This window comes from Geotrypetes seraphini, chromosome 7 (assembly GCF_902459505.1).
Source record: "Geotrypetes seraphini chromosome 7, aGeoSer1.1, whole genome shotgun sequence".
Lineage (NCBI taxonomy): Eukaryota > Metazoa > Chordata > Amphibia > Gymnophiona > Dermophiidae > Geotrypetes > Geotrypetes seraphini.
Window position 1 is genome coordinate 6,033,272 of NC_047090.1, and position 25,783 is coordinate 6,059,054.

At 46.3% G+C, this 25,783-nt stretch overlaps 1 protein-coding gene across 2 annotated transcripts in view; it reads left to right on the forward strand.

Moving 5' to 3' along the window:
* Window positions 1-25,783, forward strand: part of LOC117363916 (LARGE xylosyl- and glucuronyltransferase 1) — a 391,773-nt gene that overhangs the window by 201,859 nt on the left and 164,131 nt on the right. For both annotated transcript variants that reach the window (XM_033952487.1, XM_033952488.1), the window contains exon 3: window positions 19,256-19,557. In XM_033952487.1, the coding sequence (XP_033808378.1) occupies window positions 19,256-19,557 (302 nt within the window). The remainder of the gene's footprint in view (window positions 1-19,255; window positions 19,558-25,783) is intronic.

The following is a 25,783-nucleotide window of genomic DNA, read 5'->3' on the forward strand; positions in this document are numbered from 1 at the left end:
CCTATTGGCTAAGGCTCTTAACATTTGCATCTCCTCTTCCTATAGGCTAAGGCTCTTTACAACTGCATTGTGATGTCATAGAGCTTTATAGTTATAGAAACATGATGGCAGATAAAAGCCAAATGGCCCATCCGCAGCATCCACTATCTCCTCTGCTCCCTATTGGCTAAGGCTCTTAACATTTGCATCTCCTCTTCCTATAGGCTAAGGCTCTTTACAACTGCATTGTGATGTCATAGAGCTTCATGATTATAGAAACATGATGGCAGATAAAAGCCAAATGGCCCATCCGCAGCATCCACTATCTCCTCTGCTCCCTATTGGCTAAGGCTCTTAACATTTGCATCTCCTCTTCCTATAGGCTAAGGCTCTTTACAACTGCATTGTGATGTCATAGAGCTTTATGATTATAGAAACATGATGGCAGATAAAAGCCAAATGGCCCAGCCACTATCTCTTCCTCTCCCAAACAGATCCCATATGCCTGTCCCACACTTTCTTGAATTCAGACGCAATCTTTGTCTCCACCACCTCTACTGGGAGGCTATTCCATGCATCTACCACCCTTTCTGTAAAAAGTATTTTCATGGATTACTCCCCAGCCTCTCAACTTTATCCTATGCCCTCCCATTAAAAAGAAGGAGCCTCGACTCATGCGCCTTTATGCCATGTAGGTATTTAAATGTCTCTTTTTATATCTCCTCTCTCCCACCTTTCCTCCAAAGTATGACCTTTAAGTGTGTCCCCATATATACCTTCTGACGAAGACCACTGACATTTTTAGTTGCCTTTCTCTGGACTGACTCCATCCTGTTTATATCCTGTTAGTACAATCAGCATGGCACTATTTTCTGTCCCTACTGGGTCCATAATCTAAGTTATCCCAGGACAAGCAGGCAGCTATTCTTGACTGATGGGTGACGGCACCGACGGAGCCCCGGTACGGACAATTTTAGAGTGATCTCACTCTAAGAACTTTTAGAAAGTTCTAGCTCGGCCGCACCGCGCACGCGCGAGTGCCTTCCCGCCCGACAGAGGCGCGCGGTCCCTCAGTTTCTTAGTTTCCGCGGAGCTAAGAAGACGCGTTTTCAACGGCTGTTGAAATTTTTTTATAACTTGCCTTCCCGCTCGCGTAAACTTTTGACTTTATTACTTTCTTTTATTACTTTACTTTTATTTTGGTAAAAAAAAAAAAAAAAAAAAACTTCTTTTTTCTTCAATTTCGGTTTTTCCCCGGCGGGGCCTTCTGCCACCATCGAAGCCTCGGCCTTCGATTTGGCGGAAGCCGTTTTCCCTTTCATGCCCCCTCAACCGGGTTTTAAAAAGTGCCAGCGGTGTGCTAGGCCTATATCTCTCACGGACCCACACAACTGGTGCTTGCAGTGTTTGGGTCCTGAGCATCAGGCCTCTTCTTGCACCCGCTGTGCTACTTTAAAGAAAAGAACATTAAAAAATCGCTTAATTCAACAGCGTTTGTTATTCGGTGCCGAGATGTCCGACCCCGTTCCTTCGACTCCGGCTTCGGCACCGCTTCAGTCGGCACCCTCGTCTTCGACGCCGCGTGATTCCACACCAGCATCCCAACAGTCAGGTAAGCCGGCTAAGAAGCCTTCCCCGCTGGAACGTCTTCCGGCCTCGAGTGCAGTGAGCCCAGTCCTGCCGCCGGTTAGACGCCAGCGGAAGCGCTCCGCCCCTATTGAGGTGAGTCCCTCGACATCGGGCTCCTCATCTCCGGGGCGTAGAGCGGCACCGCAGGTACCGCAGAAGAAAAAAGCGGTACCGGTGCCATCCCTCGATGACCGCATTACGGCCATCCTTCATGTGCAGCTTAAGGAGCAATTAGAACGACTCCTTCCTGCTATAATGACACCGAACCTTCCGGTGCCAGTCCGCACCGAGCCATCGGTACCGGTTGTACATCAACCCGTGTCGGTACCGGTTGTCGAACCTGTCTTACCTGCTTCTACTGTCTCGGTACCGCTTCACCTAACTTCATCGGTATCGATGCCAGTCCTTGCACCGGAGCCGACAGCTCACCATCAATCGGTACAGACTTCGGCACCGGTGCGACCGATAACATCGCCTGACTCGGTATCGATGAGGTCGGGTAAGTCGGTACGCAAAACCCGACACATGCAAACATCGACACCTGAGTCTCGGGACCATTCTTCCCATGTCAGAGACCCTGATCTGTGGGGGGACTCAGAGGAACCCTTTCTTTCTGAAGGAGAATGTTCCTCAGAGGAGGAGGATTCGGCTCTCCCTGACCCATCCTCCAAGCAGACTACTTCCTCTTTCTCCAATTTCTTGAAAGAGATGTGTGAGTCTTTATCCATTCCTTTGGAGGCTGAATCCAAAAAGTCTAAAGCTTTTTTGGATGCCCTTGATTTTGATCAGCCTCCAAAGGAATTTTTGAAGCTTCCCCTTCATGACATCTTGAGGGAAACTTTCTATAAAAATTTAGAGACTCCTTTAACTGTTCCAGGGGCCCCACGTAAACTGGATTCTCTATACAAGGTAATTCCCATTCCTGGGTTCGACAAGCCTCAACTTCCACACGAATCCTTATTTGTCGAATCCACCCTTAAAAAGACTTCAGGAGCCAGTGTATATGCATCTGTCCCTCCTGGCAGAGAAGGAAGGGCCATGGATAAATTCGGTAAGAGGCTCTACCAAAACGCTATGTTAGCAAATAGAGCTAGTAATTATGCTTTTCATTTTTCTTTTTATTTAAAGCATCTCCTTACCACCATGGCTTCCTTCGAGAAGTATCTTCCTTCAAGAAAACATCCATCTTTTCACTCCTGCTTGTCGTCTCTATTCCAACTTCGTAAGTTTATGGTTAGGTCCATATATGACACCTTTGAACTTACATCCAGAGCGACAGCTATGTCGGTGGCTATGCGCCGTTTGGCCTGGCTTCGGGTATCCGAGCTTGATGTTAACCATCAAGATCGGTTAGCCAACGCCCCATGCCTAGGGGATGAGCTCTTTGGGGATTCCATGGACTCTACCACCCAAAAGCTCTCGGCTCATGAGACGCGCTGGGATACCCTGCTCAAGAATAAAAAGAAGCCTCCTCCACCGAGACCATACAGGCAGCAATCGGCTTATCAACGCCGTTTCACAGCCCGTCCATTGCCTACCACTGCTCAACAACCTCGACGTCAGAGGCAACAGCAACGTCAGCCTCCCCGACAGCAGCAACAGCAGCAACCTGCGAAACAACCTCCTCAGCAGAAGTCACAGCCCTTTTGACTTCTTTCTCCGCAGTATAGCCAGTATCCCTGTTCCTGTTCTCCTGCCTCAACCAATAGGAGGTCGACTTTCTCTGTTCTTCAGCCGGTGGGAAGTAATCACTTCGGACCAATGGGTCCTCAACATCATCCGCCACGGCTACTCTCTCAACTTTCAGACTCTCCCACCTCAAAGCCTGCCAAAAGAGTCTGCTTTGAACAGTCCTCAATCAGCCCTCCTTATTCAGGAGGTCCAATCCCTCCTCCTTCTGAACGCTATAGAGGAAGTTCCTCTAGATCAAAAGGGGCAGGGATTCTACTCCCGTTACTTTCTAGTTCCCAAAAAGACAGGAGATCTCAGACCCATCCTGGACCTTCGCGATCTCAACATTCATCTAGTAAAAGAAAAATTCAAGATGCTTTCTTTAGCCATACTTTATCCCCTTCTAAATCAAAACGACTGGCTATGCTCCCTCGATCTCAAAGAGGCTTACACTCACATACCGATCAATGTAACCTCAAGACCATATCTCCGATTCATGATCAATCATTGTCATTACCAGTACAAGGTGCTGCCCTTCGGTCTTGCCTCATCTCCAAGGGTATTCACCAAATGTCTCATTGTGGTGGCGGCTTTTCTGCGCTCTCACCACCTGCAGGTATTTCCTTACCTGGACGATTGGTTGATCAAAGACACTTCTGCCCAAGCGGTCCTTCTGGCCACCAACCAAACCATCCAGTTTCTGCAACTTCTGGGATTCGAGATCAATCTACCCAAATCTCATATCATTCCCACTCAGAGACTTCAATTCATTGGAGCGATCCTGGACACACTCCTCATGAGAGCTTTCCTGCCATCCAATCGGCTTCAGACCCTTCAGTCTCTATGTCACCAGGTACTTCCTCTGCCGTCCATCTCAGCAAGACAAATGATGGTGCTCTTGGGACACATGGCATCCACAGTTCATGTCACACCTCATGCCCGTCTTCACCTGCGCACTCCTCAATGGACCCTTGCGACCCAGTGGTCCCAAGCGTCGGACTCTTGCTCACGACACATATCTGTGACATCATCTCTTCGTCAGTCTCTGCAATGGTGGTTGGTATCCTCAAATCTATCCAGAGGTCTTCTGTTCCATCAGCCTCCTCATCAACTAGTCATCACCACCGACGCCTCTCTGTACGCATGGGGAGCTCACTTGAACGAGTTCCAGACTCAGGGTCTTTGGTCAGCCCAGGAAAAGAAGCATCAAATCAATTTCCTGGAACTCAGAGCGATGTTTTACGCCCTCAAGGCCTTTCAACACCTTCTCTTTCCTCAGGTCCTTCTGTTGTGCACAGACAATCAGGTTGCGATGTACTACATCAACAAACAGGGTGGGACAGGCTCTCGCCTGTTATGCCAGGAAGCCCAGAAGATCTGGAATTGGGCCATAGATCATCATCTCTTCCTGAAAGCTATTTACATTCAGGGGAAACAGAATTCATTAGCGGACAAACTCAGCAGAATTCTCCAGCCTCACGAGTGGACACTCGACCCTGTAACTCTACAGTCTATCTTCACTCAATGGGGCACTCCTCAGATAGACCTCTTTGCAGCTCCTCACAATCACCAGCTGCCCCGTTTCTGCTCAAGACTTTACTCTCCACACCGTCTCACAGCAGATGCTTTTCTCCTCGACTGGTCGAATCTGTTCCTGTACGCCTTCCCTCCTCTACCTCTCATGTTGAGAACCTTGTTCAAGCTCAAGAGGGAACGAGCCACCATGATTCTGATTGCTCCGAGGTGGCCCAGGCAACATTGGTTCTCCCTTCTACTTCAACTCAGTTCCAGGGAACCTTTTCTTCTTCCTCTGTTTCCTTCTCTGCTTACGCAACAGCAGGGAACCCTTCTGCATCCCAACCTCCAGTCTCTACACCTGATGGCTTGGTATCTCTCGGGCTGAACTCGACTGATACTCTTTTGTCTCAGCCCGTTCGTTCCATTCTGGATGCCTCCAGGAAACCAGCCACTCTACAATGTTACCATCAAAAGTGGACGAGGTTTTCTTCCTGGTGTCTTCTTCATCATCTTGATCCCACTTCCCTAGCGGTGGAGACGTTGTTGGATTATCTTCTTTCTTTGTCTGATTCCGGCCTGAAGTCCTCTTCCATCAGGGTCCACCTCAGTGCCATTGCAGCTTTTCATGAGCCAGTCCATGGAAAACTTCTTTCAGCTCATCCCCTGGTATCCAGGTTCATGCGTGGGCTTTTCAATGTGAAACCACCTCTTAAAGCCCCTCCGGTTATCTGGGATCTCAATGTGGTTCTTTCCGCTTTAATGAAACCTCCATTTGAACCTTTAGCTACCTCTCCTTTCAAATTTCTCACTTGGAAGGTGCTTTTTCTTATTGCCATTACCTCTGCCAGGAGGGTCAGTGAGCTTCATGCACTGGTTGCAGATCCACCTTTTACGGTTTTTCACCATGACAAGGTGGTTCTGCGTACACATCCAAAGTTTCTCCCCAAGGTTGTTTCTGAATTTCATCTCAACCAATCCATTGTTTTACCTGTTTTCTTTCCAAAACCTCATTCTCATTCTGGGGAACAAGCTCTGCATACTTTGGATTGTAAAAGGGCTCTTGCTTACTATCTGGAGCGTACGAAACCCCACAGATCAGTTCCCCAACTCTTTCTGTCCTTTGATCCGAATAAATTGGGACGTCCTGTTTCTAAACGTACGTTGTCTAATTGGCTTGCAGCGTGCATTTCATTCTGTTATGCTCAGACCGGACTGACACTGGAAGGTTCTGTCACAGCCCATAAAGTCAGAGCAATGGCAGCATCTGTAGCTTTCCTCCGTTCCACTCCTATTGAGGAAATCTGCAAGGCTGCTACTTGGTCCTCAGTTCACACTTTTACATCTCATTATTGTCTGGATACGTTCTCCAGAAGGGATGGTCACTTCGGCCAATCTGTTTTGCAAAATTTGTTTTCCTAATGGCCAACCTTCCCTCCATCCCTCTTTTTGTTAGCTTGGAGGTCACCCATCAGTCAAGAATAGCTGCCTGCTTGTCCTGGGATAAAGCACAGTTACTTACCGTAACAGGTGTTATCCAGGGACAGCAGGCAGATATTCTTGCGTCCCACCCACCTCCCCGGGTTGGCTTCTTAGCTGGCTTATACTAACTGAGGGACCGCGCGCCTCTGTCGGGCGGGAAGGCACTCGCGCGTGCGCGGTGCGGCCGAGCTAGAACTTTCTAAAAGTTCTTAGAGTGAGATCACTCTAAAATTGTCCGTACCGGGGCTCCGTCGGTGCCGTCACCCATCAGTCAAGAATATCTGCCTGCTGTCCCTGGATAACACCTGTTACGGTAAGTAACTGTGCTTTCTGTTCTTAGGGCAATGGAGGGTTAATTAAACCCAATTCTCCAGGTTCTCAGGTCACCGCACTAACCATTAAGCTACAACTCCATTTCGTTTTGCCCAGTGGCAGTCAATAAAGCAAACAGGATGCTAGGAATTATTAGGAAAGAGATGATATTATAATGCCTCTGTATCGCACCACAAGGTGGCTTCACTTATTTATATACAGTGGGACCTTGGTTTACGAGCATAATTCGTTGCAGAAGCATGCTCGTAAACCAAATTGCTTGTATATCAAAGCGAGTTTCCCCATAGGAAGTAAGGGTAACTCGCTTGATTCATTCCACCTCCTTCTCCCCCCCGAGGCTACCAGCACTGCTCCATCACCCCTTCGGAGAGAAGGCCTTGAGCATGCGCAGATGCTCAAGGCCCAGCCCAGGCAAGAGGCGGGATCTTTCCTTAACTGGCACCGGCACGCAGCAGATGGGGTAAAGGGCTTGTTTGGGTGGGCGGGCGGATACCGTTTCCAGCACGGGAGGTGCGATGCCAGTTTTCGGGGAGGGGGGCATTCATGGGCAGGGGGGGTGCGATGCCGGTTCGAGCAGGGGGGTGCTCGTTTTGCGAGTTAAGGTTTACGGGAGTGTTTTGCTCGTCTTGCAAAACACTTGCAAACCGCGTTACTCGCGAACAGAGGGTTGACTGTATTTTTTTTTTTTTTTTGGGTAGAAGAAAAGCAGGAGAGTGTGTGCGTGCTGAGAAATACTGATTCCTGAAAGATTGTGTTAGACCCCCCCCAATATAGGCAGACTTGCCAAAACACAGTCATGCATATTCATTAGGGTTATCTGAAAAACTCGACTGGCGGTGCCTCCAGGACAGGGTTGGGAACCACTGCCTTAAACTCCCTGCAGACAAGGGTTGTCCAACCTCGGTCCTCAAGGGCCACAATCCAGTTGGATTTTCAGGATTTCCCCCAGTGAATATGCATGAGATCTATAGTATTTGCATGCAATGCTTCCATTATATGCAAATAAGATCTCATGCCTATTCGTTTGGGAAAACCTGACCTGGCGAGGGCCGAAATCGGACGCCCCTGCTGTGGATCTTCCCCTAAGTCAGGTTCTTCATCGGTGTAGAGAGTAGAATGAACGTTACTCTTAATATTTTCCATTTTTGCAGGCTTCCTCTTCTGTAACCAGTGTATGAACAGTCATTCTTTACATTATCTGTGCTTCATAAAATAATACTCTGCTTAATTCTGGCTGCCTCTGTGAAAATTAATTGTCCACAGTGTACTGTAGAGTAACTAGCTATGGGGAAAATGTTCCTTGAGAATGCAGAATTACTATGATTGCCTTTGAGGAAGACATAATACAATGCAACACTGTGTTAAGCAGTTATAGATGGAAATTATCCCCTGTGATATAGCCATAAGGAAAATGGTAGCCCTGATGCATGGCAGAGCATGGATCCAGGGCACCCTGAGGTTGTGGGTTCAAACCCCATATTGCTCCTTGTGACCCTGGGCAAGTTGCTCTATCCTCCATTGCTCCATTGTGAGCTCCCCCAGGACAGATAGGGACAAACGACTGAGTACCTGAATGTAAACCACTTAGACATAAGAACAAAAGAATAGCCTTCCTGGGTCAGACCGGTGGTCCATCAAGCCCAGCAGCCCGTCCTCACGGTGGCCAATCCAGGTCCCTAGTACCTGGCCAAAACCCAAAGAGTAGCAACATTCCATACAGAATCCCAAGGAATAGCAAGATTCCAGAATCCCAAAGAGTAGCAACATTCCATACAGCATCCCAAAGAGTAGCAAGACTCCGGAATCCCAAAGAATAGCAACATTCCATACAGCATCCCAAAGAATAGCAAGACTCCGGAATCCCAAAGAGTAGCAACATTCCATACAGAATCCCAAGGAATAGCAAGATTCCGGAATCCCAAAGAGTAGCAACATTCCATACAGAATCCCAAGGAATAGCAAGATTCCAGAATCCCAAAGAGTAGCAACATTCCATACAGAATCCCAAGGAATAGCAAGATTCCAGAATCCCAAAGAGTAGCAACATTCCATACAGCATCCCAAAGAGTAGCAAGACTCCGGAATCCCAAAGAATAGCAACATTCCATACAGCATCCCAAAGAATAGCAAGACTCCGGAATCCCAAAGAGTAGCAACATTCCATACAGAATCCCAAGGAATAGCAAGATTCCGGAATCCCAAAGAGTAGCAACATTCCATACAGAATCCCAAGGAATAGCAAGATTCCGGAATCCCAAAGAGTACATAAGAACATAAAAATTGCCACTGCTGGGTCAGACCAGTGGTCCAACCTGCCCAGTAGTCCGCTTCCGCAGCAGCCCTTAGGCCAAAGACCAGAGCCCTAACTGAGTCTAGCCTTACCTGTGTACATTCTGGTTCAGCAGGAACTTGTCCAACTTTGTCTTGAATCCCTGGAGGGTGTTTTCCCCTACAACAGACTCCGGAAGAGCGTTCCAGCTCTCCACCACTCTCTGGGTGAAGAAGAACTTCCTTACGTTTGTATGGAATCTATCCCCTTTTAACTTTAGAGAGTGCCCTCTCGTTCTCTCTACCTTGGAGAGGGTGAACAACCTCTCTTTATCTACTAAGTCTACTTATTCCCTTCAGTATCTTGAATGTTTCGATCACGTCCCCTCTCATTCTCCAGGGCAAGCAGTGGTTTCCCCCATGTCTTCCTCAATAACAGACTATGGACAATTAATAGTTGTTATATAAATAACGAAAATAACCAAATAAATAAATATGATCCCCTAAATGTTATATCCCTTTGACTGATTAAGAAGAAAAATGTCCACGTCCTGATCTAGCTTTGCCTGAACGAGTGGAAGAACGACACAAACTCAGGGCACCTTCAGATTCACTTACACCGTGTTTGTGAACTGTTTTCCTAGAATCGGCCCAAAAGATCCATAAAATGAATTTGCAGTTCTGGTGCTTCCAGTCGGTGTGAAGACTGCTTCAAATAATGTTGCTGACTTTGGTCACATTGCAGGATGGAGGGTGATTTACTGCTTTGTATCTTAATTGTTTGCTGTTTTGGTTCCTAATTCAGAACATTGCCCACTAGTGAATTGAATGATCCATGGCCTTTATTAAATTCTGGGTTCTGCTCTCTTGATGGATTTTGCTGGGATTTGGGGTTGGGTCTTTTTTTTTTTTTTTTTTTTTTCCTTTTGACATCTTAAAAAAACAAAAAAAACTGCAGACTGCTAAAAAGGGATTTTGGATAAAAAGAATCAAGCGGAAGCAAAAAGGAAACCACCAGCAGTTTAAGAAATATCAATTGTTAACACCACCCATGTTTAAATTCCCTCCTAATTAACGACATTCATCATTATGAAAGGAAAGCTTGGGAGCTGCTCTGATCTCCGTGTGTTCAGAATTTGTCTCGTTTAAGGGCGGCTTTGAGAAAATAGAACTCCCTGAATAAGGTAAATTGAGATATTGGCGTATGTATGACCTCTGGTGCGTTGGGGTGCTTCGACCTCTTCCCAAAGTATTGGCACGGAGAGCAGAGCAGGCCAAATTTACCCTTTCAGAAGAACCCCCTACGCTGAACAAAAAACAAGTGCTGATCTACTCGCTAAGAAAATTTGACCACGTCACCACTGCCTACCTAGACTCACACTGGTTACCAATACAAGCGCAAATTCAATTCAAATTATTCAAAGCAATAAATGGCTCAGCCCTAAACAACCGCCTGAACCAAAATCTCGCCGCTAGACAAAGAAGATCTAAGACTCCATTTAACCTACCCCCCACTCAAAGGCACCCAGCGTAAGAAGATGTTTGACCAGTCTGCTAGCGACGTAAGCAGCGAAATTGGACCACGCCATCTCCAACCTGCTGATGACAACAAGCGATTTCAAATCTTTTCGCAAAGAAATCAAAACCCATCTATTCAAAAAATTTATACAGATGTCATAACCAGTGTTCCCTCTAAGCGGGCGGGTGTTGTGAGCAAACTTTTTTCACCGTGAGCCAAAAATATCGGGCGCCAGCAAGTTATGAGCCAACTCGCCCGATTCTCCTCTCGCCGCCCTGCCATCTGCCGTACGCCTCTTCCGATCGTGCGCTGTGACGAGAAACGTGTGCGCTGCGATGTAATATTTTGTGCGCCAGCGCACGCCAGCGCAGCTTAGCGGGAACACTGGTTCAAATGGTTTTATTTATTTCCCCAAATTTATTTTTGTTATACGCATTGAAAATATTTGATATTGCGTTTAAATCAAAATCTCAATAAACTTGAAACGAGTGCCCGTGAGATTGTGGGAGGGTTAAATACTCAAAACTTAGAAGTTTTTGCTACGCCAGCTTTCTGGTATCTTTACATACAGTGGCGTACCTAGCATATGTAACATCCGGGGCCCATCATTTTTTGGCACCCCCCCCCATCTGTAAGAAAAACATGATTTTTAGTAACAAACCACACGTCACACATGAGTACCTAGGAAAAGGCAGCATCTTACATATTGCAGTGAGCAGTACATCAATACACCCATTGTAAAACTAAACAAGCCAGACCAGCACAGATCAATCCTACACCGTCAATCCTAACAGAAAACCATGTCTTTCGAACACACAGAACACAGAAAACACCTTCGCCTAGTAAGGAATATGTAATCACAAACTAACCCCTCCCTCTTTTACAAAACTGTAGTGTGGATTTTAGCTACGGAGGTAACAGCTCTGATGCTCATAAAATTCTGAGCATCAGAGCTGCTACCACCAAGGCTGGTGCTAAAAACGCTTCACAGTTTTGTAAAAGGGGGGATAAAATAAAAATACATAGACAAAGGTTAAATTGAACCAGCAAGAAGCTGGACTCTGCATACAATGCTTCACAGAAACAGTGACACATGTCTCCTAAAGCAATAAATAAATAGAAATTTTTTTCTACCTTTGTCTTCTGTGGTTTCTCCTTTCCTCATCTTCTTGTAACTCTCTTCCTTCCATCCACTGTCTGCCGTCTCTCTTCCCCTATATGGCATCTTCTCTCCTTCTATGCCCCTTCCAGAAACTGTATGCCTCCCCCTTCCATCTCTCCTTTCACCCCATTGGTCTGGCATCTCTCTCCTCGCCTTCCCTCTCCCACACCTCTCCTCATAGTCTGGTATCTCCCCTTCCCTGATTCTCTGGCATCTCTCTCCTTTCCTTTTCTTCCATCTTTCGCTCCCCCTCCATGCTCTCACATCTCCCCCTTCCTTTTCCCTTAGACTGGCATACCTTCCTCCTACGCTCCAAGCCCTGGCATCTCCTTTAATTCCCTCCCTCATCTTCCTTCTCCCTCCAGCTGGGTACCGCAACACTCTTCCCTGCAGCTCTGCACTTCCCCACAATTGCCATGCTTCGGTTCCTCTTCTTCCTTCCTTCCTCCCCCCCCCCCCGCGGGACCCTGCGGCACCATCAACTCTTACTCCCTCTAATGTCGGCCCTGCAGCTCCAGACTTCCTCGCACCTTCTCCCCTCCCCCTTTGGATCGCTATTATTTTAAATGTTATAGCCGCGGAGCTGTATCCATCAGTGGAGATGTCTAACCTCGGCCTGCCCCGGAACTCTTACTGCAGCAGACGCCCGTCTAGGCAGGAACAGGAAGTCACTGTTGCAGTAAGAGTTCCGGGGCAGGCCGAGGTTAGACATCTCCACTGATGGATACAGCTCCGCGGCTATAACATTTAAAATAATAGCGATCCAAAGGGGGAGGGGAGAAGGTGCGAGGAAGTCTGGAGCTGCAGGGCCGACATTAGATGGAGTAAGAGTTGATGGTGCCGCAGGGTCCCGCGGGGGGGGGGGGGGAAGGAAGGAAGAAGAGGAACCGAAGCATGGCAATTGTGGGGAAGTGCAATCCCCCCAATGCGTCCCCTTACCTTACCGACGCGTGTGTGCGCTGTGAAGAGAAACTTTGCGCTGCGATGTAATATTTTGTGCGCGAGCGCAGGCCAACGCAGCTTAGCGGGAACACTGGTCATAACTCCAACCTGGATTCCCCTCAGTGTGGCTCCCCCATCCTCCCTTCTTCACCAGTTACCCTTCCCCTCAAAGCCCAAGCTTGTCAACTGCTTCCCTAACTGCATATATACTGAAACGGCACTATATCCTATCTGTACAGCATCCCGAATTGTATATCCACTGGAATAGCCCAATCCTCCTTGCTGTATCCCATTCCCTAAACTATACTACACCATTCTTCTTGTAACTCCTCTGAAAATGTTCTTCTTCTTGTAACTCTTCTGGAAATGTCCAGATGTGTCTTTTGTAATCCGCCCAGAACTGCAAGGTTGAGGCGGAATAGAAATCAGTAATGTAATGTAATGTAAGTGCGTAAGGGTCCAAAGATATGAGTGAAAGGACTGTAAGGTTTGGTGTCCTATATATATTTTATATATGTGATATATTTTTAATTATTTTCAGTAAATTATAATTGCCCAAAAGCTGCCCAGTCCCTTCTCCATTTGTTTTTTTGTTCTGCTTTGCGTGGGGTTGATTTTTCCTGGGTTTTTTTTTTTGGTTTTTTTTTGTGGAGTGTGCAGAACCCCTACGTTGCTAGACAAAGGGATGTGTTGGCCAAGGAGGGAGCTTGTGAAAAGGATGCCGCACCTCCTTTGTAAGATGTCCGTTCCCAATCCAGTCCTTGAGACACATCTAGTACTATCAGGTTTTTCGGGACATCCATGAGTATCCATGAGAGAGATTTGCACGCAATTGAGGCATTACTTTGAAATCCTAACTCATGAATATTCATTCTAGATATCCAAGGGACTAGGTGTGCCCCGAGAACTGCGTTGGGAATGGGTGCTATAAAAGCAATCCTATAAACTAGGCATTAACATTCTATGTGTGGGTCATGAAAAACATTTAGATAAGTATCCATCATGTCACGTCTAGGTGTTTTACTGGATTCGACTCTTTTGTAATCCAGAGATTAGGGCAGTCATTTCTAACACTTTTTTAAAGCTTTGATTACTCTGGAAGTTGAAGGATTATCTTTCAGTTGCTAACAGTGCAACGTTGACTCCTATTTTCGATTACTGCAATTCACTTTACCTGGGCTTGCCTAGGTATGTGATTCAAGCTCTACAACTGGTGAAAAATGTTGCCGCATGAATGATTGTGAGCAATTCTAAGTTTGACCATGTCAAGCCTATTTTGCTTGGTCTTTGCTTTTCAGACTTGAGTTTAAATCTCTGTTTGATATTTTAAGTTATTGCATGATAGAATTCCAACAGTGTTGAGGTCTCTCTTGCAGCTGTTATGCTCGGAAAGCAGGATTTATTTAGAAGTACCATTAAAGAAACGTGAGACATTAGCTACTTTTGTCACTCTGTGATGATCGTACATAGGCAATGTGTTCCACAATGTTACTCTTTCGAAATAAAAAGTGCCTCGAGCCAGTAGTGTAGTAAGTGGAGTCGGGGGGAGGGGGGGTCTACCCCAGGCGTGGCACCCCTCCTCTTCCCTGCCTCACTGCCGTGTGCGCCCCTTGCCTTCCCCAACGCAAGGTCGCTGCTGGCATCGGTGCTCTCTGATGTCACTTCCAGGACCCGCATCTAGGAAGTGACATCAAAGAGCATGCTGCTCATGCTGAGATGGGACGGGGAAAGGGAAGAGAGCCCGCGCACGGCAGGGAAGAGGGCGGAGGAGGGGCACCACCACTCCTTACTACACAACTGCATCTAGCTTGCTGCAATTTAGGAAGAGGGTTATTTTCCTCAGTGACCAAGTTTCAGAGTATGTTGTTACCTAGCTATCCCAGTTTTTGATATGATGAGAGTTGAGTTTTTTTGTAAAGTTATTTTTTTTTAGTTTGTATTGTGTTTGATTCAGTTTGTTGTTTGTTTTTATTACTTATGTTTTATATTGTAACTCGCAGAGAATTGTTGGATGTTTGTGAGTAATACTTTTTAAAATAAATAAATAAATCTGTGGCACGGATGGTGTTTAGAATAACATATGTACATAGGTGGATGCCTAAATCCCAGAGGTTTTCACCCCAGTCCTCGGGACACACTCAGCCAGTCAGGTTTTCAGGATATCCACAAAGAATGTGCATTTCTTGTAGTTGGTTTACTGTTTTACTGGTCTTATGTACTGACTTTATTGTATTGTTAACTGCTCTGTTGTTTCAGGAAGAATGACGTATCAAGGTGTGTAAATCTATCTCATGCATATTCATTATGGATATCTTGAAAACCTGATGGGACTAGGCAATGGCGTACCTAGGGTATGTAGCACCTGGGGCACATCATTTTTTGACACTCCCCATGTAAAAAATATTTTTTGTAATAACCATGAAACGGTATAAATGGTCAGAATAGAAACAGGGAGTGAAAATTTTCTTTTATTGAACCTCATAAATGTAACCATTATTCCAAACATAACATAAATTATGTCTGAATTGTCATGACATCAGAAGTACATATGGAGTAGTTGCAGGTGATGCTTGGGACAGTTCTGATTGTGTTAATTCGGTTTTATGTGTTTTTTGAATAGAAGGGTTTTTATTTCTTTTTGAAGGTTTTGTAGTCTGTGTAGGTTGTAGAGTTGGGGGTCGAGTGTTGCAGCTCGAATGGCTTGGAGGTTGTCGAACAGTTTTTTTCTTTTGACGTTTTTGGTTGGAGGGTGTGTGAATGGTGTGCGAGTTCTCCTATGTCTGGTTGAGGTGGATTTAATTATTTAGCTGAAGAAATTAGTTACCCCCCTCCCATTCCACACACATTAATTCTCTTCCATTATAAAAAAACACTGATAAGTTCCCAGAAAAAAAATACATTAAAATAAAAAGTGAAAACAAAGGCCCCTACAGATGAGAACATAACATAAGAATAGCATAACTGGGTCAGACCAATGGTCCATCATGCCCAGTAGCCCATTCTCATGATAATCAATCCAGGTCACTAGTACCTGGTCAAAACCCAAAGAGTAGCAACAATCCAGGCCACCGATCCAGGGCAAACAGACACTTCCCCCATGTCTTAATAACAGACTATGGACTTTTCCTCCAGGAATTTGTCCAAATCTTTCTTAAAACCAGCTAAGCTATCTGCTTTTACCATAACTTCTGGCCACTTCATTTTTAAGCTTAGATCTTTCCTTCCAAACAGAGACCTTGCTAGATGTCAAATACAGCACAAGGGAACTTCACACGGACTTAGCTGTGCAGGAAATATGAATCTCTTCATACACCCACCTATAGTGCAAAAATGTGCAAAGGTCTGGTTTTTTCTTTCGATCACTACGTAGCCTAATGCCACACAAGCAGCACTGTTACAAACGGTCAATGCTAAGGTTAACAAAGTTTCCTTCCTTGGACCACAAGAAGATACTGACAAACCACTGGAAGAGATCCCAAAACAATTACCTAGGCACAATACCCAAAGACCCACTCAGTGTGTGAACCAGTTGAGTGGAGTGGACTAACTGGTGGGTGGAAATGGGCCCGGAGTTTGCTCAGGAGAATTTCCCAGACCTCCTCTTCCTCTCAACACATTGACACACTGCCACCACCACCACCACCACCACTAGGAACACCTCACCGGGTAGGCCAGCAACGCTTATAAACTTTATAAAACACATTATTATATTTTTTATAAAGCACATATTTTAACTGAACTCTCTGACATCCTCAGCCTTTCCATTCACAAAAATAGAAGGAAGAAAAGTTCCAATTTCCTGCTGTCTCATGTCCCCGGCCTATACAATATTTTTTTTCTGCAGACCCTTCAAAGTCTGACCAAATCCTCATTTCACTTGCATTATAAAGTACTGAGGATGCCATCTCTCCCCAATCCCAGGTCCTAAAGTCTGAGACAGTAGCACAAACTGCCCGATTCAGGAAGAAAAATTTCGATTCAGTCTATTTAATTGGTTTTTCGATTCGATTTTCCTGCCCAGTTGGGTGATTTTTTTTCAAAAATCCTGGTGGGTTTTATAGCTTTTTCACCCCCTTTGGCTTCTCCTAACCACACTGGCGCTGTGGTGTAAATAAAATAAAGAAACAAAAAGGACTTTTCCTCTCTCTGTTAAATCCTAGCTCACGTTTGCGGTCTAACACCAGCTCTGGTAGGATACACATTTCAAATCTGACATATTGTAATCACAAAACAGAAAATAAAATTAATTTTTCTACCTTTTGTTGTCTGGTTATTTTTCAAGTCTTGTTGGTCCCAGGCTCTGGTTGTCTTCTGATAACTTGCTTGCCAGGGTCTCCTTCTTTCTTCATGCTAACCATCCATCTGCCATCTCTGTCCTCCCTTTCCATTTCCCTTCCCTCCCCAGGAAGTCTGGTATCTTTCCTTTTTTTCATCTCCCTCCACAGATCCACCTTTTCTTAACTACCCTTTCATCCAACATCTCTCCCTTTCTTTTCCCAATTACCCTCCTATCCAGTATCTCTATCCCTCCTCCACACCATCCCTTGTGTCCAATTTCTCTCCCTTTCTGTTCCTTCCCTCCCTAAATCCCATGGTCCATCATCTCTCTCCCTCTCCTCTATTTTCAGACCCATTATTTCTTCCCCCCCCCCAAAGTCTGGCATATGCACGTCTCTTTGAACACCCCCTTCCCTCCGTGTACTTCTACACCAGAGTCCCCCCCAAAGGCCTGTCCCCTCCTTAAAGGTTTGCATCTCACCCCTGAAGGCCTGTTCACCCCCCCTTGAAGGCCTGTACCTCCCCTTGAAGACCTGCACCCCCTCCAGAAGGCCTGCACCCCCCCGAAGGCCTGCACCCTCTTGAAGGCCTGTCCCCCCCCCTTAAAGGCCTGCCTGCCTGTCCCCCCCGAAAGCCTGTCTCCACCCATGAAGGCTTGTCCCCCCCCCTTTAAGGCCTGCATCTACCCCTGAAGGCCTGTCTCCCCCTTGAAGGCCTGCACCCCCCCGAAGGCCTGCACCCCCTTGAAGGCCTGTCCCACCCCCTTGTAGGCCTTCCCCCCTCCTTAAAGGCCTGCCTGCCTGTCCCCCCTTGAAGGCCTGCCTGCATGTCCCCCCCCTGAAAGCCTGCCTCCCCCCATGAAGGCTTGTCCCCCCCCCCCTTTAAGGCCTGCATCTCCCCCTGAAGGCCTGCCTGCCTGCCCCACCCCAAAGGACTGCTCGCCCCCCCCACCCCGACGTCCGGTTCTTCCCCTCTGGCCTCCCTGCACCATTAAGAGTACCGAAGCTGCCTGCAGCAAAATCGCGATGTCAGCGATCTTGTGCTGCTTGTGCTGTCCTCCACCGCGGACCCGCCCCCTCCTCTGACGTCAGTGGAGGGGGTGGGTCCGCGGCAGAGGACAGCACGAAGCAGCGCAAGATCGCTGACATCGCGATCTTGCTGCAGGCTGCTTCGGTACTCTTAATGGTGCGGGGAGGCCAGAGGGGAAGAACCGGATGTCGGGGGGGGGGACGGATGCCGGAGCACCCCCTCAGGGCTTACACCCGGGGCGGATCGCCCCCCCCCCCCCTTAGTACGCCACTGGGACTAAGTGTGGCCCCGAGGATTGAGTTGAGAAGTGCTGACCTAGAGGAAAAGGGGGGGGGGGGACGGGGGACGAAGGAGATATGATACAGACATTTAAATAGTGGAAAAGTGTTAATATATAAACAAATTTTTTCCAGGGGTGGGATACTGGTAGATGACATGAATTGGGATTGCAAGGGCAGAGAATTGACTTAGGAGTAATGTATGAAAATACTTTTTCACCGAGAGAGTAGCCTCACTGGGTTAGACCAATGGTCCATCACGCCCAGTAGCCCGTTCTCATGGTGGCCAATCTAGGTCCCTAGTACCTGGCCAAAACCCAAGGTGTAGCAATATTCCTTGCTACCAATACAGGGCAAGCAGTGGCTTCCCCATGTCTTTCTCAATAACAGACTATGGACTTTTCCTCCAGGAACTTGTCCAAACCTTTCTTAAAACCAGCTACGCTATCCGCTCTTACCACATCCTCTAGCAACGCGTTCCAGAGCTGAACTATTCACTGAGTGAAAAAAACATTTCCTCCTATTGGTTTTACAAGTATTTCCCTGTAACTTCATCTACTCTCTGTAATTTTTGACGGAGTGAAAAATCGATCCACTTTTACCGGTTCTACTCCACTCAGGATTTTGTAGACTTATTATTTCTACTGCACTGCACATTGTATATGCAAGGGACGGTCCCTGCTCGGAAGAGCTTAGAATCTAATATGACAGACACACAAGATAAACGGGAAGTCCTATGTAATCTGGAGATGGGATAATGTTTTATTGCTTATGGAATTCTGTTTGGAAAATCTGGTAACCCTATCTATGACTGTCGGAGCTGCTCAGAGCATTAAAAACCTCTTGGGCAGTTTTGTAAAAAGGGGGATTAGTTTTGTTTTTTTTAAAATTCATTTTGTTTTGGTTAAATGAAAGGAAATGATAGAAATACTTGATAAAAATTGAAGAAAAAATCCCAAACAAAAGGAAACCAGAATTATTTTCTTTTCACACTTCTAATGAGCTTTAATTATTTCTCTATTGTCATATTTTTGTGCAGTTCTGCTACCAGTATGAAAATTGTCTCAAGATAAGATAATGTGATTGTCTGGTTTTGTCAGTTGTAGTGACAAAGCGCAAGTTTTATTCATTATAACATAGGACAAATATTTTTTTTTTTTTTCTTTTTAGATGGAAAACAAATATCCCTGTCTCCAATTGAATCCCAGGCCCACAGCCCTCGTTACACAGCCTCGAGCCAGCGGGAGCGGGAAAGCCTGGAGCTGCACGTGCGAGAGGTGGAGGAGGAGAACCGGGCACTCCGCAGACAGCTTAGTCTGGTCCAGAGCCGGGGACCTCAGCGGCGTCATGGCAACCACTCCAAAACCTACTCCATGGAGGAAGGGACGGGGGACAGCGAAAGCCTGCGAGCTGGCATTGTGGCTGGCAACAGCTCCGAGTGTGGGCAGCAGCCCACTGTGGAGAAGTGTGAGGTAACTGACTAAGAAAATGAAAGATACATGACCCTTATTGCGAGGTAACAAATGTAGTCAATGGGCTCCACACTTTATTAAATGAACTACTGAACCCCATCCATTCCGCATTCATTCTCTCATATTTATATGTGGTACACACATTTGCCCACCAAAAAATGTGTAATTTATTCTATCGTGGCTCTTCCAGTTATGTGTGACCATTTGGATAGCTATTCCCGTCATGATTAAGAAAAGACGGCTTTTATATTTATCCAAAGTAGGCTATTTTGTGGCTTTGATTTTTAACAAGCCTTTGCAAATTGCTTAGAAATTTCATTAGCGATTTAATCAAATTTTAAATAAAACTTGGAAAAAAAAAAGTGGATTTTAAGAGCAGCCTTAAAACATATAAAAGATGATGTAGGATGGAAGTTCAGAAGGTGGGGGAAAAAACTGAGAACGAGGATGTTCTTGAGCAATGTGAACTGATTTGGAGGTAAGGGGTACTGAAAGATGCTGGCTTTTAAAATACACACCTTTATGCCATATTTTAGTGGCACTGTAGCTGTAAAGGTGTATGTGTGTGTACCAGTGTGCCTTTAAACAATAGTCTCAAAAAGATGCTTACTTGGACTTGCAGAATAGGGGACTTTCTATAAAATTACCCTGGATCGGTAGCATGGAATGTTGCTACTCTTTGGGATCTTGCCAGGTACTTGGGACCTGGGTTGACCACTGTTGGAAACAGGATCCTGGGCTTAATGGACCTTCAGTCTGTCCCAGTACATCAATTCTTGTGTTCTTATGTGAGCCAAGTATAAGACAGTGAAGCCATTGTGACATCACTGATGAGGTTGGCTCTTAGGCATTGGTGGAATGAGGCATTATGACATCACAATCTCAGCTGTGGAGTATTGCTATTCTTTGGGTTTCTGCCAGGTACTTGGGACCTGGATTGGCCACTTTTGGAAACAGGACACTGGGCTTGATGGCCCTTTGGTTTGACCCAGTATGGCAGCTCTTATGTTCTTATGCGAGCCAAGTCTAGGATAATCGAGCTTTTGTGACATCACTGATGAGGTTGGCTCTTAGGCATTGGTGGAATGAGGCATTATGACATCACAATCTCAACTCTGGAATGTTGCTACTCTTTGGGTTTCTGCCAGGTACTTAGGACCTGGATTGGCCACTTTTGGAAACAGGACACTGGGCTTGATGGCCCTTCAGTCTGTCCCAGTAATGGCGACTCTTATGTTCTTATTTCTGGACTATACTCCAAATAAAGAAAATCACAGTGGATATAATGGAGCTGTGACATACAGGCTCTCAGGAAAAGGGGAAGCAAACAGGAAGCTTCCTTCTTAAATGCTGTAATGGAAAAGAACTGCATTTTGAAAAGGTCTAATAAAAACAGTTAAAAAAAAAAAATGGAGGGTGGGGGTGGGGAGGTAAGTGGCATAGCAGCCAACAACTAATTAGCTATGGCTTCCAAATAATTTAAACCCTCTAAATAATTTATTCATTTGCTCATTATCAAAATTAATCATGCTGCATAGGAGTAAAATGAGCTCCCTCACTTCGTCTCCCCCAACTTTCCATTACCTCCCTCCCGCCCTATGCCGTCATGTTTCTGAAAGGGCTTCACGGCTTCCATCATTAAAGAAATAAAACACTTGATCAATAAAGCAGTAAGCTATTAATAAGCTGTGTCTGCCGTGTGAGAGGAGGGGGTGGGGGATGGGGAATCTTGCCAGATGGTTGTGCACAGCAGAAGCTCCCAGGAGAGCTGATGAGTTACGAGGGAAAAGAGGCGTCGCAGTGTAGGGTGAAAGAGATTTAGAAAGGAAGAAATGGATCCTGTAAAAGAACAAGGGAAAGATGTGGTGCCGTGGTTAGAGCCACAGCCTCAGCACCCTGAGCTGGTGGGGTCAAATCCCACACTGCTCCTTGTGACCCTGGGCGAGTCACTTACATTAGATAGGGAAAAATGCTCGAGTACCTGAATGTACACCACTTAGGTTATAAGTTTCCTCTGACATACGCGATTGCGTCAGAGGGAACTTGCTACTGAGGTGCATAGCGGCCTGCGAGGTTCGCTACAGCTGGCCGCTATCCTCACCAGGCTGCAAACGAGCATGCTGGACAGGGGGAGCAGGTAAGGGGCGCTGATGGGCCGGGGAGCAGGGAAGAGGGACAGGGGGAGCACGGAAGAGGTGCTGATGGACGGGGGAACAGGAAAGAGGAACCAGGGGGCGCACAAAAGAGGTGCTGATGGATGGGGGACAGGGGGAGCACGGAAGAGGTGCTGATGGACTGGGGAGTAGGGAAGAGGGACAGGGGGAGCACAGAAGAGATGCTGCTGGACAAGGGGGACATAAAAGGAAGGGAGAAGGGCTACTGCTGGACAGGGGGATCTGGCAAAGGGTGGTGGTGGACAGCGGAGGAAAAAAAGAAAGAAAGACAGACAGAAAGCAGCCAAGGAGAGAGAGAGAGAGAGAAAGAAAGACAGACAGACACATCTATTCTAGCACCCGTTAATGTAACGGGCTTAAAGACTAGTGGTATATAAATGCTAAACATAAATAATAGAAGTATTGCAAACTTCTACAGTCTCTGCCCCGATTATGGTTAGACACGTCTGGATGGACTGGCGTGGGCTTCAGTGGCAATTCCAGTAATTAGGAAGCGTGTCCAGGGCCAGGCAAATTTCTACGATCCATGCCCTGAAAAAGGCAAGGGATGTGTCAAGATCGTGCCTTAAACTCATCTTATTGAACAGATGGAATGGACTGTGCAGGTCTTATCTGCCGTCATCTACTCTGCTAGTATGAATAGCACCCCTGCTCCCCCGTGACTCTCCAAGGCTGGCCCAAGCAGGACTAGGCAGTCACCTAGGGTGGTAGGTCTGGGGGAAGAGGACGAGCAAAGCATAGCTGCACTCGGAACAACAGTTCCTGATAGCCACGCATATTCAAAGACTCGTCAGCGTGAACTTGTACTTAAAAAGGGTGGACAGCTTTCAAAGAACCCGGTTACCTAGGTAATGACTTTTAGGAATCGCCAAAGAAGAACAGACTGTGGAATAGAACGATCTTGATGAGGCGTTTATTATGACGAGTCAGATAAAAGTACCAATCCAAAATGAAATAATCTTCTGCAGAAGTGCTTCATTTTATTTTAGCGTCTTTACGGACAAGGTTTTATTAATTTATTTTTATACCATTGAGTGAATGCTGACCTGGACCCCCCAAAGAAGGTTTTTTTGCCAAAACACACACCGTGTAGGGGTCCATATCACACTACATGTCAGTTATTCATGAAGTGAAGATTATTTCATTTTGGATTTGTACTTTTATCTGGCTTGTCATAATAAATGCCTCATCAAGATCATTGTATTCCACAGTCTGTTCTTCTTTTGTGCTTTGGACTTCAGTTCTTTGACTGTGGAACATCTGGGCTTTTGCTTTGTTTTCTCCTGTTGCCTTTGAGGAATTACCTTCATTGTTTGTACGCGTGTCATAAATGCACCTACACGTTTTTAAATACGGTAAAACCTTGGTTTGCGAGCATAATTCGTTCCAGAAGCATGCTTGTAATCCAAAGCACTTGTATATCAAAGCAAATTTTCCCATAGGAAATACTGGAAACTCAGACGATTCATTCCACAACTCAAAAACTTCAACACAAAATATTGTACGTACTTGTACTGCAAGACCTCGCTCATTTAGAACAGTCACTACACTCCCGCAGCGTCAGAGAGAGAAGAACCATCGGCTCAGTTGTGATGATGTGATGCGTGTATACTATATGTACTCGTATTGCAAGACCTCGCTCGTTTAGAACAGTCACTACACTCCCGCAACGTCAGAGAGAGAAGAATCATCGGCTCAGTTGTGATGATGTGACGCTTGTATACTGTATGTACTCGTATTGCAAGACCTCGCTCGTTTAGAACAGTCACTACACTCTTACAGCATCAGGGAGAGAAGAATCATCGGCTCAGTTGTGATGATGTGACGCGTGTATACTGTATGCACTCGTATTGCAAGACCTCGCTCGTTTAGAACAGTCACTACACTCCCGCAACGTCAGAGAGAGAAGAACCATCGGCTCAGTTGTGATGATGTGATGCGTGTATACTGTATGCACTCGTATTGCAAGACCTCGCTCGTTTAGAACAGTCACTACACTCCCGCAACGTCAGAGAGAGAAGAACCATCGGCTCAGTTGTGATGATGTATACTGTATGTATTGTATGACATTGCTTTTATATCAAGTTAAAATTTAATAAAATGTCTTGCAAAACACTTGCAAACCGAGTTACTTGCAGTCCAAGGTTTTACTGTATTAAACTTTGTTGTGTGTATATCTGGAGACAGATTAATTGGGGAAGGAGTTCTTGAGGGGCATAAGATAAAGGTTTGCGTGGGGCACCCGATATACCGTATTTTCATGCATATAACGCGCATACAGAGAGGAGACATGATTGAAACCTTTAAGTATATTACTGGGCGTATAGTGGTGAAAGATGATATCTTCAGTCTTACGGGGCCCTCGGTAACCAGAGGACACTCGCTGAAAATCAGGGGAGGGAAATTTCAGGGTGATGCTAGGAAGTACTTCTTCACCGAAAGGGTGGTCGATCATTGGAACGAGCTGCCTCAGCGGGTGATTGAGGCCAGCAGCGTGTTAGATTTCAAGAGGAAATGGGATATTCATGTGGGATCTCTAGGAGAGTAAGAATCAGGGAGTGGGTCATTGGTATGGGCAGACTCGATGGGCTATAGCCCTTTTCTGCCGTCAATTTCTATGTTTCTATGTTTCTATACGTGTATAACACGCATACGCGTATAGCGCGCTGGAACAAAGCATTGCTGTAAAAAAAAAATCTATATAGCACGCACACGCGTATACCGCGCATGCTGCTATAACCTCCTCCCGCCACCCCCGCTTACTCCCTCTTCTGGCCTGCGAACCGGCATCCTCTCCCCCCCGCTCGTGTCGCCCCCCCTCCCCCGCAATCCTACATCCCCCCCAGCACCGCAAAGACATCGCTTACCCAATTGGGCACCGGCACCAGCACCAATGCACAGGACGTGCCAGTGCCCGAAGATTTTCCCTCGCCTGGGCTGGGCTGGGCTGGGCGGTGCAAGGGAGATCCTCCCTCTTTCCTGTGCTGGGCTGGTCTTGGCTATGAGCATTTGCGCATGCTCAAAGCCTTCTGATCTCGCTCTCTCTGAGATTCTGAATCTGAAAATTTCGGATAGAGCGAGACCAGAAGGCTTTGCGCATGCGCAAATGCTCAAAGCCCAGACCAGCCCAGCACAGGGAAGAGGGAGGATCTCCCTCGCACAGCCCAGCCCAGGCGAGGGAGGATCTTCGGGCACTGGCATTGGCATGTCCTGTGCATTGGTGCTGGTGCCGGTGCCCAATCGGGTAAGCGATGTCTTTGCGGTGCGGGGAGGATGTAGGATCGCGGGGGAGGGGGGTTGACGCGAGCGGGGGGAGGATGCTGGTTCGCAGGGGGGATGCCGGATCGCAATGAGAAAAAAAAAAATTGTATAACGCGCTCACAAATATAATGCGCATGATTATACTTGGTTTGTAAAATCGTGTATAACGCGCGCGTTATATGCGTGAAAATACGGTACTTGTACTGGGTTTTTTGAGCCTCTCATGCCTTTGACTTTCAACATGGGGGTGAAACTTTTTTTTAAATTCTTTCCAACGAAAGGGAATGAGAATCTGTCCATTTGTCTATCTGGGGGATAAACCAGTAAATAGATAAGAGAGCTTAAAACATGCCTTTCTCTCCCAAAAACTGCTGTAATTCAGGTAAATCTTGTAATTTGTTTGTAATGTAAAATTTTACCATCAACCACAGCCAGAAACACATAAGACGCAGGTATCATGCACGCGCTCAAGAAGCGGGTTTTTACCAGTCCCCTAAAAAAATATTGAGTTTCAAGTTTTATTTAAGATTTGATTCAAACGCTTATCAGTATTTCTAAGCGATGTACAATAAAAAAAAAGGGGACACAGTAATTGATTATCTAGCCAAGTAGAAGGAAGGTCGCCTCCATGAAGGAGAGCTGGAACCTATGAAGTTTTTGCAAATAAAACTTGCCAAATAGCTGCTGAGAATGCCTAGGAAGCACTACAGAGCTCTTCGATGATTCTGCAGTTTTAACACTCCACTGGAATAAAAAATGTTGTGGACCAGGCAGTGATTTGGGGAATTCCT